The 13,930-nt window shown below is 33.9% G+C and overlaps 1 protein-coding gene and 1 long non-coding RNA gene across 3 annotated transcripts; one reads left to right on the top strand and one right to left on the bottom strand.

The window, feature by feature from the left end:
* Positions 1 to 6,964: 6,964 nt before the first annotated feature.
* LOC107929344 (uncharacterized) lies at positions 6,965 to 8,640 on the bottom strand. 2 transcript variants are annotated; one of them, XR_001692784.2, is made up of 3 exons: positions 7,963 to 8,561; positions 7,410 to 7,765; positions 6,965 to 7,245 (listed from the first exon to the last, which is right to left on the bottom strand). It is a non-coding gene; the product is annotated as an uncharacterized lncRNA (long non-coding RNA). The 2 variants fall into 2 exon arrangements; XR_005916917.1 differs by having other exon boundaries at positions 6,965 to 7,765; positions 7,963 to 8,640.
* On the top strand, positions 8,165 to 9,735 carry LOC121219887 (uncharacterized). Its single transcript, XM_041098558.1, has 2 exons — positions 8,165 to 8,915; positions 9,078 to 9,735. The coding sequence occupies exons 1-2, from the start codon at positions 8,165 to 8,167 to the stop codon at positions 9,191 to 9,193; spliced, it is 867 nt and encodes a 288-aa protein (XP_040954492.1). The 3' UTR covers positions 9,194 to 9,735.
* Positions 9,736 to 13,930: the final 4,195 nt, after the last annotated feature.

The raw sequence follows: 13,930 nt of genomic DNA, 5'->3' as shown, positions 1-13,930 counted from the left end.
GTGCTTGAGGTAATCTAATTTGCTAAGTTCCATATTATTATTAGAATAATTTATGTTTGTATCTCCTTTGTTGCCTTCTTGTTGCTTGCATTTCTTGGCTGGTTCTAAAAAAGGTTCTCCTTTGCATAAAAATATTTGACAAAGTTTCATAAAACAACTGTTTTAATGATTACGTTAAAGCGTTATTAAGTAAAAGACAAAATTTTCTTGGAGGATGGTTTGGTCAACTGATGTAGCGGTAAACATGGATTAAGATGGAAGCTAATAATACAATATTGAACTTTAATCTTTCTAGAATGTTTTATTTGATTATTACTATTTAACTTGCAAGCAAAGAAGAAGGCTTTACAGGTTATACAAATCCAATTTACATTTGGGTAAATACAAATGGTGTGTGAACTTAAGTTTATTTACCTATTCTCATGTTAAATGCGGATATGTTCAAATTCAAACCCTAGTTCTATGGTGGGGTGGGGGGTGGGGGACTATTTTCTAAGCTTAATTAAATTTCATCCAGGAGCAGTGTACAAGGATCAAATACGATGGCCGGACAACCCTAGGAGTAATAACATATTGAGAATAGAGACAATCATAAGCACTGATGTAATAATAAACAATTAATTAAATCACAAAAGACAGATGGGTTTGCTTTGTTCTTTCATCTTTCTTTTATCATTACTAGGTCTGCAATGAAATAATTTTCTATTTCCTTATTTGGTTTTTTTTATTAGTTTTATTTTGGGCTTTTGGCTAAGTCTATATATATATATCCATACATCAATGCTTGTGTTGTGAAACCTCTTCTGAAGAATGATATAATTAAAGCTTTGATGGAGTAGCATGGCCAATGAATAGATGTTTAGGTGAGAAGTGGTCAATCTGCGGTGTTGTATTACTGATTCCATGTCTTGAGTATCCACTTGGTCTCAAACTCAACCACTCCGATTGTTTTATATGATAAATGCATGTAAAGTGCCTGAGAGCTCATTTTCAAACCTAACCTAACCAAGTGGATTGATGAAAGCTTAAACCGAATCTAAGCGTATTATTGCCAATTCTTAAGTTGTAGCGAAATCATCGAGTTGTAATTATCGTTATGGATAAAGTCATTGCTTAAAGACTTGGGAAATGCATTGATTCATAAAATCTAGAAGCATTTATCGAGTCGTAGTTGGACAAGTATATATGAAAGATGCTTTTTTTTCCATTGTTTTTTACAAGGATTTGTTTTTGTCAATCATAAAAGTATACTCCTTTTAATTTTATGTTATCAATTTTAGATGTAACTGTTCATTATTATACATTTGTTATCCCCTTTGGTGCTAAAAAAAGTTGGTAATTTTGCATGGACTCAGGTTTGAACTTCAAACGTTAAGAACACGAGGATCCAACAGGATCAAGTTGCACAAGTTCATTAAGCCTTAAAAAAACCACAACAATGGGGAAATTGTTCATGGAGAATTGGATTTAGCAATCATGCAGCTGACCCAATGGTATATTATCTTCTTTTAATTTGATATGCTTTGAGTTATTTTATTTGTTTAACTGGGAAATTTACTTAAAGTTTTGACAAGATCTAAACTAATCAAACGTGTATTCTCTGCCTTCTTTGACCTAGTTTAGGGAAGTTCCTTTCATTATTATTCCTCTGTTAACTCATTGATTTTAAAGCCTAATTTTTACTAGGTCATACACTGTTTTAACATCTTAGATCTTAATCTAGATCTCTTTCCTCCAGATCCCCTTTGAATCGTGCTAATGTCAAATTGTGTTGGATTCAAATTTCCATTTACTCATAGCCTACTTGAGTTATTGTGTTGGATTCAAATTTCCATTTACTCATAGCCTACTTGAGTTATTGTGTTGGATTCAAATTTCCATTTATTCATAGCCTACTTGAGTTAAAGTTTGTCTGAGTTGGTTGTGAAGAGTTCATGAATACTCGAGACTTTAAATTCTTCATCAAGCATGATTGCAGTAACTACTATTCAGAGAGCCACTTTAGTCTTAATGGTATAACTAAATCATGAATAGCTTAATTTTGCTAACTGAACCCAACTTGTGTAAGCATTTTCGGCGAATTTAGCCTATTTAGTACTATGAAATTTATGAATAAGACGAGCACACAAATGAGCACTAGGTGGATTTTGGTCAAGTAATGGAAGCAGATAGTAGGCTATAAGAACTGCAAGACTGCAGAGAACTGTTGGAATCATCTAGGTAGAAATGGGACGGTTTTGATGTTGTTTGAAGAAAGTAGGGTTGATGATAATATGTTCAAGAATCAAAGATAGAAAAGAAAAAATATATATCATTGCATTGTGATGAGCTTGTGCTCAGTGTCAACTTAAATGAGAGATTTGGTGATAGTTTTCCTGGGTTATTGTAAGCTTTTATCCTTAATATTCTTTATTAGGAATTAGGAAGAAGCCCCCTTCATCATCTCCATGTCTTGTATGGATATGGAGATTGGAGAAGGAAGGGGCTCATGGCTCAGCTTTTCATGTTAGCTTCCTTTCCACCCTAGAAAGGTCTACTTACTAATGGAAAACTTTCCCGGAACCATAATCAAAATTATTAATTAGGCAAATCATTGGAGAAAAAGGAGATACCTTTTCCAATTTTATGATCTCGTATTAATAGTTGAACTTTGGATATTCAGAAGCAGCTGTTTGTCCTTAAGGTTTTGTTAAAATGGGAATCAAATTAGGAAAATGAAAAATTGAAGGGGAAGAAAAATAAAAGATAGATTTTTTTTTTCTTTTTCATTAGTTTGCTTGGCAGGAAAGATGAAAAAAGGGAAAAAAAATTCTGACCATCTATTACTTGGTGAAGTTGAAAAATGAAAATAAATCTCTTCCTATTATTCTAACTTTGATATAATTTATTTTTATACATCAAGATGTTAAATAACTATCCTTCCTATTTTCTTTGCTTTTATTTGTACTTACTATCAAAGCACTTTTTTTTCTTTTCCTTTTTCAACTTTTGTACTTTTTTTCTTCGTCCAACCACTTTTTCATGCAGTCAAGTGAACACACTATGGGTAAGGTGGAACAATATTTGGATATATAGAAATTTGAAGAAAAATAAAAGAAGTGGTAAAAATGAAAATAAAAGAAAATAAAGATGTATAACTTATCATGATATCCTTGTAAACATTTCATTTTCATTGAAAACTTTTCCATACAAAAATTTCTTTTAATATTTAAAGGAAACATATTTATCTTAGGTGTTCAATCGGTTAACCGACCTGAACTATCATTAACCGACCTTTTTAAACCCTTAATCGTTAACCGAACTGAAATTTTTTCAAAAAAAATTTAACCAAACCGAACTTTTTCAGTTACTTCGGTCGGTTAACCGAATTAACCGAAATTTATATATTTTTTATTTTTGGTTAAAACAAGTATAAAACATATAAAAAAATTAACTGACTTAATCGACCGATTAATTTATATTTCCAAAAAATTAACCGAACCGAACCGACCGAATACTTATATATTATAATATTATTTATTAAATTCAGTTAATTCGGTTAACCGACTGATTTCAAACCGAATTAACCGTTAACCGAACTTTCAAAAAATTATTAACCGACCCTTGACCGAATTAATTCGGTTAACCGACCGATTAATCGAATTCGGTCAGTTAACTGAATTAATTCGGTTTTACCCGAAATTTGCACACCCCTACCAGCCCTCCCCTAAAATAAAAAATTTCACCTTTAGTCCTTTTATGATTTAAAAAAATTAAATTAGTATATGGTAAAATTTCACTTTGGCCCTTCAAAAATGAGAAAAAAATTTGATTTAATCTTTTAAAAATTATAAAGATATAGGTTATTAAAATGGTGAAACTTTACTTTTGCTATCATAAAAATATACGACTTTATTCCAACCCTCTCAAAAAATATTCTGACTCCGCGCCTGATATGATGGATGAAAAGAAAGTATATTTAGATGCAAATATGGTTAAAATAAAATTATTATTTTTTAAAAATGAAAAAATAGCTTAAATAAACTACATTAAAAAGTTAAGGACAACATGATAATTTTATTTTTTCAAATTAATCATATAAAATCGGAACATCTAGAAATCTATCAATATTTCCAAGGCTATAAAATGAAGAAAATATAAAATCAAACAATAGTATCTTGGGGGTGACAAAAGCCTCATCGAGTCAATGGTTCTCTATATTATGCTCATGACTGAGGCACGATGCCGAACCAATAAAGGAAACTATTCTGCAAGCAGTTAAGTATGTCCCTCCAGAATTATAGGTCTAAGGTCGACCTCGCCAACTTATCACCCTTTCCCACCTTTCTGCCATCACATTAAACCATAATTTTCGTTGGGTTGGATATACATCATGGTAGCTTATATAATAAATTCTCGTATTATAATGTGTAACCTCGGCATTTGCAGCTTATGATATCAATTATACCAATTTTTTTTCCAGTAAGTGATAACATGGGCATTTTTCAGCTGTATAAGCAGAAATCCACCTGGTTTCAAGTTATGACGTCTGTTTTCGCGTTCAGTCTTTGTGTAATATGCATAATTAGATCGATAGAAATGAAAAAGATTGCAGTTTAAAAAGGATGGTACAAGTACCACTGACCTTCCTTATGGACTATTGGTTTGGTGCGTCCAGATCTCCATCTTATCTGAAAGAATGCGAAGGCTGAGATTGGGCCTTGCGATTGTAGGAGCAATTTTCTTCCAAGGACAAGCTTCAATTGTTAGATGCTATTGAAAAAGGAAAATTGCTCCCCAATTGCAAGGCCTAAGATCAGCTTCCTATCTACTTACTCCTCACACTAATCTTTTGCTGTTGCTATCAAAGGTCATTGATTTTATACAAATCCTTATCATGGCACAAAATTTGGTCACAGTATCTCAGAGTTTATTGTGGGATTTTCTTTTCTTAAAATAGAAGATCTTATCATTAATGAAAAAGTAAAACTCACTTGATTATCGATAAAATCAAAGTGAACAGAATCAATTTATTTAATCGAAAATATATCGATTTTTTTTTAAATTGATTCGGCCAAGATAATTGGTTATGTTGGTCGACTCAAATTGGTTTTGAAATATTGTTGACTAGTGATGTGGATTGCATGTAAAGTAATTGATAACTAATGCTGCATTATGTGTGATGCTTCTATTTTATTTGGTAATGTATGTGATAAAAACAAAGCAATACAAAGGATTTGAGCATCAGTAACTCAACTCACCATAAGAGATCATTTTGTCTCAAAGTGCATAAACATACTACAAATTAATATTGAATATGGGTAAGCTGATATAAATTTATTAGGGTAAATTATGAAATTGGTTAATAGACTATTGATTTCGTTCTATTTTGGTCACTTAATTATTATTTTTTTAATTTAGTGACTAAACTTTTCGAAATTAAATATTTTATTCACCTTCCCCGTCTCCCGTTAGTCGAGTGATGGGAAGCTAACGTGGGCCTTTTTATTGGTTTAATAACAAATTTAGCTATCTAATGTTTACATATTCTATCAATTTGATCCTAAATATAAAAAAATTAACAAATGTAGCCTTCAATGTTTACAAAATTTGTTATTTTAGTTCAAATTCTAAAAAAATTAATAAATTTAGCCATCAACATTTACAAAATGACAAATTTTGATTTTTAATATCTAGATTAATTTTTAATTAGTTAATTCGTAATTAATTATGATGGTTTACTTAAAAAAAGTTATTTCTTTTGAACTGGGCCTAAAGTTTAATGAACTGTTTGTATCCTTGACAGTCCTTTATAGCTAGTGGTTGAGTTAGCTAAGAATGGTAGTTTTCTGTTATAAGAACTGTTAGTGTACTGATTAGTTTGTGCTGTTAGTTTTCTGTTATAATCTGTTGTAATTAGTTTTTTCAGTTAGAGGTCAGTTGAAGAAGATTAGCTGATCATGCTGCAACACTCTAATCTTCTTGTATAAATACGAGGCTCGTCCCTATTTTTGGGAAAGTAGATCAATTCTTTTTGCTCTCTTCTTCAGTTTTCTTCTTTGTTCTTGTGTTTTTCTGCCTTCACTGGTGTTCCTTCAGTGGACACTATAGAAATCTACGGTGCTTGAACATGGCAGCTGAATTTCAATTACTTTCGTGGGTGATATGGTCACATTCGATATCAAAATTTTAATATTTTGTAATGTCTATTTCAAGATGAAGTGTTAGAAGGCAATTATTTTAACAATAATTTGAGGGCTAAAACAGATAGCAATATTTGTTGATGCAAAAGACATTATTATAACAACGAAGTTGCTCATACTATGTTTTAGTAGTTATTGAATTTGGTTGCCCTTATTAAACCTCAAACGATTAAAAGACATAGTGCAGAGCACTTTAAATCCAATATTTACTAGTGTATCAATATTTGAAATAATAAAACTTGTGATAGTTAATGCATTATATTCTAATTAATATCAAAGGATTTATTAAGTTTTAAAAGATATTCAAATATTAAAATTGTAAATGAAAGAAAAATAATAATTTCTATATTTTTATATAATATTTATTTATTATTAGGATAAATATCCTTCACCTCTTTTATTTGCCCCTAGTTATGCCCCCTTAATTTAATTCGTCCACATGTAAACTTAATTCCATGTTTTGGCTTCACGCTAACGTGGTGAAAATTTCTTCCCTTATCATCTCAAGTTTCATATGTTACTGTTAGTTTCTTGAGATTTAAAATTATGGTTCAACTTTGAATTTTAAACCCAACCTATTTCGCCTTTTTCCTTTACAAATTGCTTCTGCTTGCACTTTTAGTTAAGCTCGAGCTTGACATCCTTAAAGATTGTTATCTAAAATTATAGATTGAAATCTTTAAAGAGCTCGAGCCTTGACATCCTTAAGATTGTTATTTAAAATTACAGATTGAAATCTTTAAAAAGTTACATATTGAATGTCCTATCCGATGGATTGAAAATTTGAAAATGTTGATGTTTTATATTAATCAAGCAATTACCAAAATTAGTGAAAAAATGGTTCAAATTAAAAGTAATCCAAAGGGAGCGGGCATGTTTTGAATAACCAAAGCTTGAGATACACCAATTGGTGATAGGAGAATTGCTACCAGTATTGGTGGAATCAAGAGTAGAACCTGAAGTGAAACACAAATAGCACTAGGCATCTCCAACATTAATGTTCTAACTCAATATCTAGGTCCCTACGCACCTTTATTTCCTCCAAGTCCATACGCAGTGAGCTCTGTTAACAGTAATATAAAGACTGTTATAGTTGTTAGTTTGTTATAGAATCTCGTAATTAGTTTGATATGCAGTTAATCAAGAATAGTCGCTCTGGTATGTGTGTACAAACATAGCCAATGTATTCAAAGAAAGGAAGTAAGAAAGATTGATTGAAAGTATTACTCTGTAGTCTTGCTATGTTTTCTACTTAGCACTTAACATGGTATCAGTCGCCTAGTTCCTCCAGGTGTCGATGTCTGCTGCTGTTTTCTTTGTTGTTTATGGCCAATTCACAGAACTCCACGTCTGTTGATCATCCTCCATCATCGTTTTCCAATTCACGTTTGATCCAAGTGTTTCCTCGTCATGATACAGTGAAGTTAGATGCAAAAAAATTTGTGCAGTGGTAGCAACATATCATATTAATTACAGAAGGATATGAGCTACAAGGTTTTTTAGATGGAACTTTACCTGCTCCGCCTAAGTTCGTGGCCTCACCGGATGGCTTGCTGACTCCAAATCCAGATGCTGCTGCATTTCTTCAACAAGATAAGATTTTAACATCTTGGCTACTATATACTATTAATGTGTCTCTATTGTATTCGTTTACTGCTGCTAAAACGACATGTGATATCTGGATTACTGCAAATTGGTTATTTACTATCTTTATCAGTGCTAAGATTTCAAGAATCAAGCATGAGCTGCACTCTCTAAAAAAAGGTGCATTGGCTGTTACCGAGTTCATTGCCAAAATTCAGAACAGTTGTGCCTTGCTTGAGGCCTCTGGTTTTGTTGTTTCAGAAGCCGAAAAAGTAGAAGTAATCCTTGTCGGTCTTCCATCTGATATTGATGCGATATTAAATCTTGTGTCTTTCTCGTCGAAAATGCTTCCGTTTTAGCAACTGGTTGATGTGTTGCTCGAGTTTCAAACTCGTCAGATGCAAGCTATGCACGATGCGCCGATGCATGCTAACGTGGTTGAAGCCTCTCCGGCCGTGGCGGTGATTGAGTCGGCTCTACGTTCTAGGCGTGATGGTCGCTCATTTTCTGGCTTGAGTGGGCGCAGGTTTCGTTCTCGAGTGCAATGCCAAATTTGTAGCCGCTATGGCCATCTCGCTCAAAGGTGTTTTTATCGCTTCAACCGCGACTATGGTGGCCCGAGCAAGTTCACTCCGACACGTTTCCGTTTTGGTCACTCTGACCAGATACATCGTCTAGAAGGTGAGTCGTCTTCATGGGGGCCGTCGGGTGTTGGATATAGGGTTTCCAATTGGAAAAACCCTAATTATTTTGCTGCTAATCATAATTGGTCTCCAACTGACCCGCAAATGATGGGTGGCCCGTATGTTCAGTTGTATAGTGGGCGTGCTTATGAGACCAAATTGGGTCGTGGTTTTGGGCATGATATGGAGCATGGTTTTGGGTCTGTGTTTGGGCATAATGTCCAGCATAGTTTTGGGCCTTATTTTGGGTGTGACGAACAGCATGAATTTGGGCATAATTTGGGTCAGCAGCAGTTTGACCCCAATGCTGCGGTGCCCAGGCAAACGATTTCAAGTCAGCCGTTTGGGCTACATAATTCTAATGGGCCACGCGATGGACAGGTTAATGTTGGCCGACATTTTACACAAAATTCATCTGAGCCTAATGCTAATTATGTGGGTTTCGACAATTCTCGACAACATAATGGTTAGTGGCGCACTAAACCTCGTGCTCAAGTATTTGATTTTGATTCATTACAGGGTGTTGGACTGCCTCGAATTCCTAAATTTCGTGCGTCTGATTTTTCGCCTGCTACACAGTGTGATTCTAATTTTGATAACACTAATTCGTATATTTTTGTGCCAATAGAGACCTCGTCCTGGTATCCAGATTCAGGAGTCATTCATCATGTTTGTCAGGATGCCTCGAGATTAAATACGACAACATCATATTCAGGTACTTATTCTCTGATTATAGGGAATTGAGCCCCTACTACAATTTCATCTATTGGTAATACGGTTTTGCCTACAACAAATAAGTTATTGCATCTGTCTAATGTTGTGTGTTCCCAGTATACGGAAGAATCTTATGTCTGTGTCTCAGTTTACTATAGACAATCATGTGTTTTTTTGAATTTCATCCTTCTTATTGTGTCATTAAAGACATTTAGACTCGAGAAATTTTGTTGCGAGGCCAAGTATGTGATGGTCTATATCAGGTTTCGGCCGCTACGACAGCTTCATCTGAGTCCAGTTCTATTGTTCACAACATCGGGGTTCAAGACTGTCCGTCTGTTGATGATGTTTTTACTCTGCGGCATAACAGACTTGGTCATCCTTCAGCTACAGTTGTTAGACATGTTCTTGATAAGTTTCGAATTGCTTCAAATAAAAAATGTCTTGATAATATGTGTATAGCCTCTCAAAAAGAAAAAGCACACAAATTGCCATTTTTGCATTCTACTACTGAATATATGGAATTGTTTGAATTGGTTGTTTCTGATTTGTGGGGACCAACTTCTGTTGCTTGTGGGGGCAATCTGTATTATGTCTCGTTTGTAGACATGTATAATAGATTTGCCTGGGTTTATTTGATTAAACATAAATCTCAAGCACTTGACTGTTTTCTTCAGTTTCAAAAAATGATTGTTACACAGTTTGAAAAGAAAATTAAAAAGTTTCAAAGTGACTGGGGTGGTGAGTTTCGTGCGTTTTGCATCAGTTCTTGCTAGTTATGGGATTCTTCATCGTGTTTCCTGTCCACATACTTTAGAACAAAATGGGATAACTGAGCGTAAAAACACAGGCATATTGTAGAGACTGCTCTTACACTTTTAGCTCAAGCTAATCTACCTATATAGTATTGGGGGTATGCATTCTGCAGTGTTATTCATCTTATCAATCGTCTACCTACTTCGGTACTAAAAGGCCAGTCTCCGTATCAAAGTTTGTATGGTCATGAACCTGCATATGATCACTTAAGAGTGTTTGGTTGTTGTTGTTTTTTGTATCTACGTCATTTTTCATCACACAAACTGGATTTTCATTCTCAATCATGTACGTTTCTAGGGCATAGTTCTCAATATAAGGGCTATTATTGTTTCACACCGAAGGGTAAGATTATTATGTCTCGTTATGTTGTGTTTGATGAATGTCGATTTCTGTTTCGCTTGTCTACTCCATCTACTATTTAGTCATCTTCCAGTTCATCCACATATGTTCCTGTTGTTAGCACTTCTTTTGATCGGTCGTCTACAGAACCCAGTCACACTAATGCTTGGTCACCAACGACTGCTCAATTGTCTTCTGCTTCAAACTATCAGTCTAGTCAACCTATTCTGACTGAGTTACCAGATCTATGTCCTCATCAGCTAGTCTCAGTAGAATTATCGATTGAATTTGGAAACAGTCTCAGGGAATAGTGTGTTTCAAGCTTATCCATAGAAGCTCGTCTGGAGAATCAATCCAGTGTGTCTCAAATTATCCCTTCTCTTTCTACATGAAATACTCATGCTATGATTACTCGATCTAAAGAAGGAATTTTTAAGCCAAAGGCGTTGTTAGTGGATATTGTTGATTTTGAGTTGCGGTCTGTTGAAGAAGCTTTTGCTCATACGGAGTGGAAAAGTGATGTTCAAGCTGAATTTTATGCTTTAATGGAAAACACTTCATGGGAACTGGTTTCTCTACCTCCTGGTTGAAAAGTAATTGGGTGCAAATGACTTTTCAAAATTAAGAAGAATTCTGACGGGTCAGTTAATCGTCAAAAAGCATGGTTGGTAGCAAAGGGATGTTCTCAAGTTCCTCGATGTGACTTCAAAGAAACATTTACCCAGTGGTCAAACCTGCGACAATCCGAACCATTTTATCTATTGATGCGTCTAATGGTTGGAACCTTCGTCAGGTTGATATAAATATTTTTTTTTAAATGGAGATCTAACTGATGAAGTATTCATGCAGTAGCCTCCTGGATATGTTCAATGTAGACCAAATGGTGAGCCTTTAGTATATCGTCTGACCAAGGCTTTGTATGGTTTACGACAAGCTCCTCGTGCGTTGTTTGAAAAGTTGAAACAATTTCTTCTTTTGTCTGGTTTTGTCATGTCTAAAGCTGATGCTTCCTTGTTTGTTAAAGTTTCAAACAAGTCCACCATTTATATCTTAGTATATGTGGATGATATTATTATTACTGGGAGGTCGACTAATGAAATTAGTTGTTTTTCTCAGCAACTACATCTCAAGTTTTCTCTAAAGGATATGGGTGAGCTTTATTATTTCTCAGGAATTGAAGTCAGTAGGTCTTCCAGTGGCAGTCTGCACTTATGTCAACGTATGTACATTCGAGATCTTCTTGACCGGAGTTCTTTGACTAATGCCAAGAGTGTTCATATGCCAATAGTTAGTTCACCAACGTTGTCTAAAGATGAAGGTGATCGACTTGTAGATCCTACTGAATACAGAAGCCTCGTTGGTGTGCTTCAATATGTTGTTCTGACTCGGCCCGATATTGCTTATGCTGTAAATCATGTATGTCAGTTTATGCATGCACTTACTACGATTCACTTGGTAGCATTAAAACGTATCCTGAGGATTTACATGGTACATCACTCATAGGCTGGTTTTTCGTCCTTCTGATCGATTATCTTTAGTTGGATATGCTGATGCCAACTGGGGACTTGATTTTGATGATCGTCGGTCTACTACAGAGTTTTGTATATACTTCAGTCATATGCCAGTTTTGTGGTGTTCCAAGAAACAACAAGTTGTGTCCTGATCTACAGCAGAGGCTGAATATCGAAGTCTTGCTGCAGCGTCTAGTGATGTTACATAGTTAGTTTCTTTATTGACAGAGTTACAAATTAGTTCTTTTGATCCTCCAACAGTTTGGTGTGACAATTCAAGTGTTGCAGTTGTTACAACTAATCCAGTGTTACACTCTAAATTCAAACATGTTGAGCTTGATTTGTTTTTTGTTCGCAAAAATGTGGCTGCTGAGTCTCTTATTGTCGGTGAAGTCCTGGCTTTTGTCTGATTCGTTGTTTGCTCAGTTTCAAAATTTGCTTTGGGTTTTACCTCTTAAGAAGTTAGGTGAATGTTAACAGTAATATAAAGACTGTTATAGTTGTTAGTTTGTTATGGAATCTGGTAATCAATTTGGTATGCAATTAATCAAGAATATTTACTCTGGTATGAGTGTATAAACATAGCCAATGTATTCAAAGAAAGGAAGTAAGAAAGATTGATTGAAAGTATTACTCTGTAGTCTTGTTATGTTTTCTACTTAGCACTTAACAAGCTCCTACCACATTTTCGCTTGGTAATCTTTGTCACACCGGCACTACCCCTTCACTTTTAACAATGTTTAAACTTCCACTATAATTGTTATAACCTACCATGAAATCATCATCTTCTGTTTGTTACTATTTTTATCCTCCTAGCCTACCAATCTTTATTAAGACTAAAACTTGAAAAGTTTGGGAAAAGAATGAAACTTGAGCCAGAGAAAAAAGAACTAAATGTTAGTAGAACGCAAAATGTAAAATTTAATCGTACATTTAGGCTAATAACATTGGATAGGCATGGGTAGGGGAAGGGCAAGCAAAAGGGGTAGAAGATTTTTGTTCTAAGATTTATGTATTGAAATTTTATCCACATTTTTGTTTAGTTTGTTGTATGCATATATTAGTATGGTTGAATCATATGCAATTATAAACTAAAATTTTACTAGTCCAGGTACTTTAATTAGTTGATATGATTGGTTAAATAATGATGCGAAAAAAAAGAGAATTTATATGTATATTTATTAAAAAAATCAGATGATTCTTCATTAATTTTCATGTGTTATCCTTAAAAGAAAATGATTATGTTAACCTCACTAGCTAAAATTGAGGTTGAATGTATTGCATTTTTTAAATGAATATAGGTTCATTTATTCACTATTTTGAATATTTTGATATTACATGATTTTGGTAGATGTATGTACAAGATATTATATAAGTTGATTATAAATAGATTTTTAGATTATGCAATTAAGAAGATTCATCATGGTTCTTCTAATGAGGTTATATCTCATATTTTTAATGAGTATTGTATTTCAGTTAAAATAACTATTGTAAAGCTTATTGTTTATACACAAAATGGTTGTACAAAAATATGAATTTATAAGAATACAATTTCTTGTGCATGTGTTACGGGTCACGGATCAAAGCTCATGATGATTGCGCAAAGAGCGTCTCATGAAGGTCAATTGATTAAATAAGACTCATTCGACCCACTTGAACTGGTAAGATTTGTGGTACATGTGGAGAAGCTCGTCTACTTGAAGTCTTGGTGGCCTAGTGAAGCACTTAAGGAAAATTAGGGCTACCTTGATAAATATGGAAAGTAATCTTAAAAAAATTGTATTATGATAAAATTTGATTTTGTAATCTTAAAGGATTGAGTCAATCCCATAAGAATCTCAATTGTAGATAGGCTTTTAATCTTGATCGTCGATGTAACTCAATTTGTACCGTTAGTTTTGGTTCTGCTCAACTATAAATAGGGCATTCCTCTTATTTGTAATCATTTCATTCTTTGTATTCTTTTTGGAGTATTAAAATACTTTGAGAGCATTTACTCAAACACTCAGTGTGTTTTGCTTGCTTATGGTTTTTTATTCTTTCGTTGCTCATTCGTTTTGAGTTGCTTTTGCTTTATTTTCGATGCCTTGGAGAATTTTTA

The sequence above is a fragment of the Gossypium hirsutum genome, chromosome D08, assembly GCF_007990345.1.
Source record: "Gossypium hirsutum isolate 1008001.06 chromosome D08, Gossypium_hirsutum_v2.1, whole genome shotgun sequence".
NCBI classification, from domain to species: domain Eukaryota; kingdom Viridiplantae; phylum Streptophyta; class Magnoliopsida; order Malvales; family Malvaceae; genus Gossypium; species Gossypium hirsutum.
The sequence above is the reverse complement of the archived record's forward strand: the minus strand, read 5'-3'. Positions and strand labels throughout refer to the sequence as shown.

Coding starts and splice junctions, on each gene's coding strand:
- LOC121219887 (XM_041098558.1), top strand. CDS start 8,165: ATGCAAGCTATGCACGATGCGCCGATGCATGCTAACGTGGTTGAAGCC. Junction 8,916..9,077: donor CAATTCTCGACAACATAATG/GTTAGTGGCGCA, acceptor TTGTGCCAATAG/AGACCTCGTCCTGGTATCCA.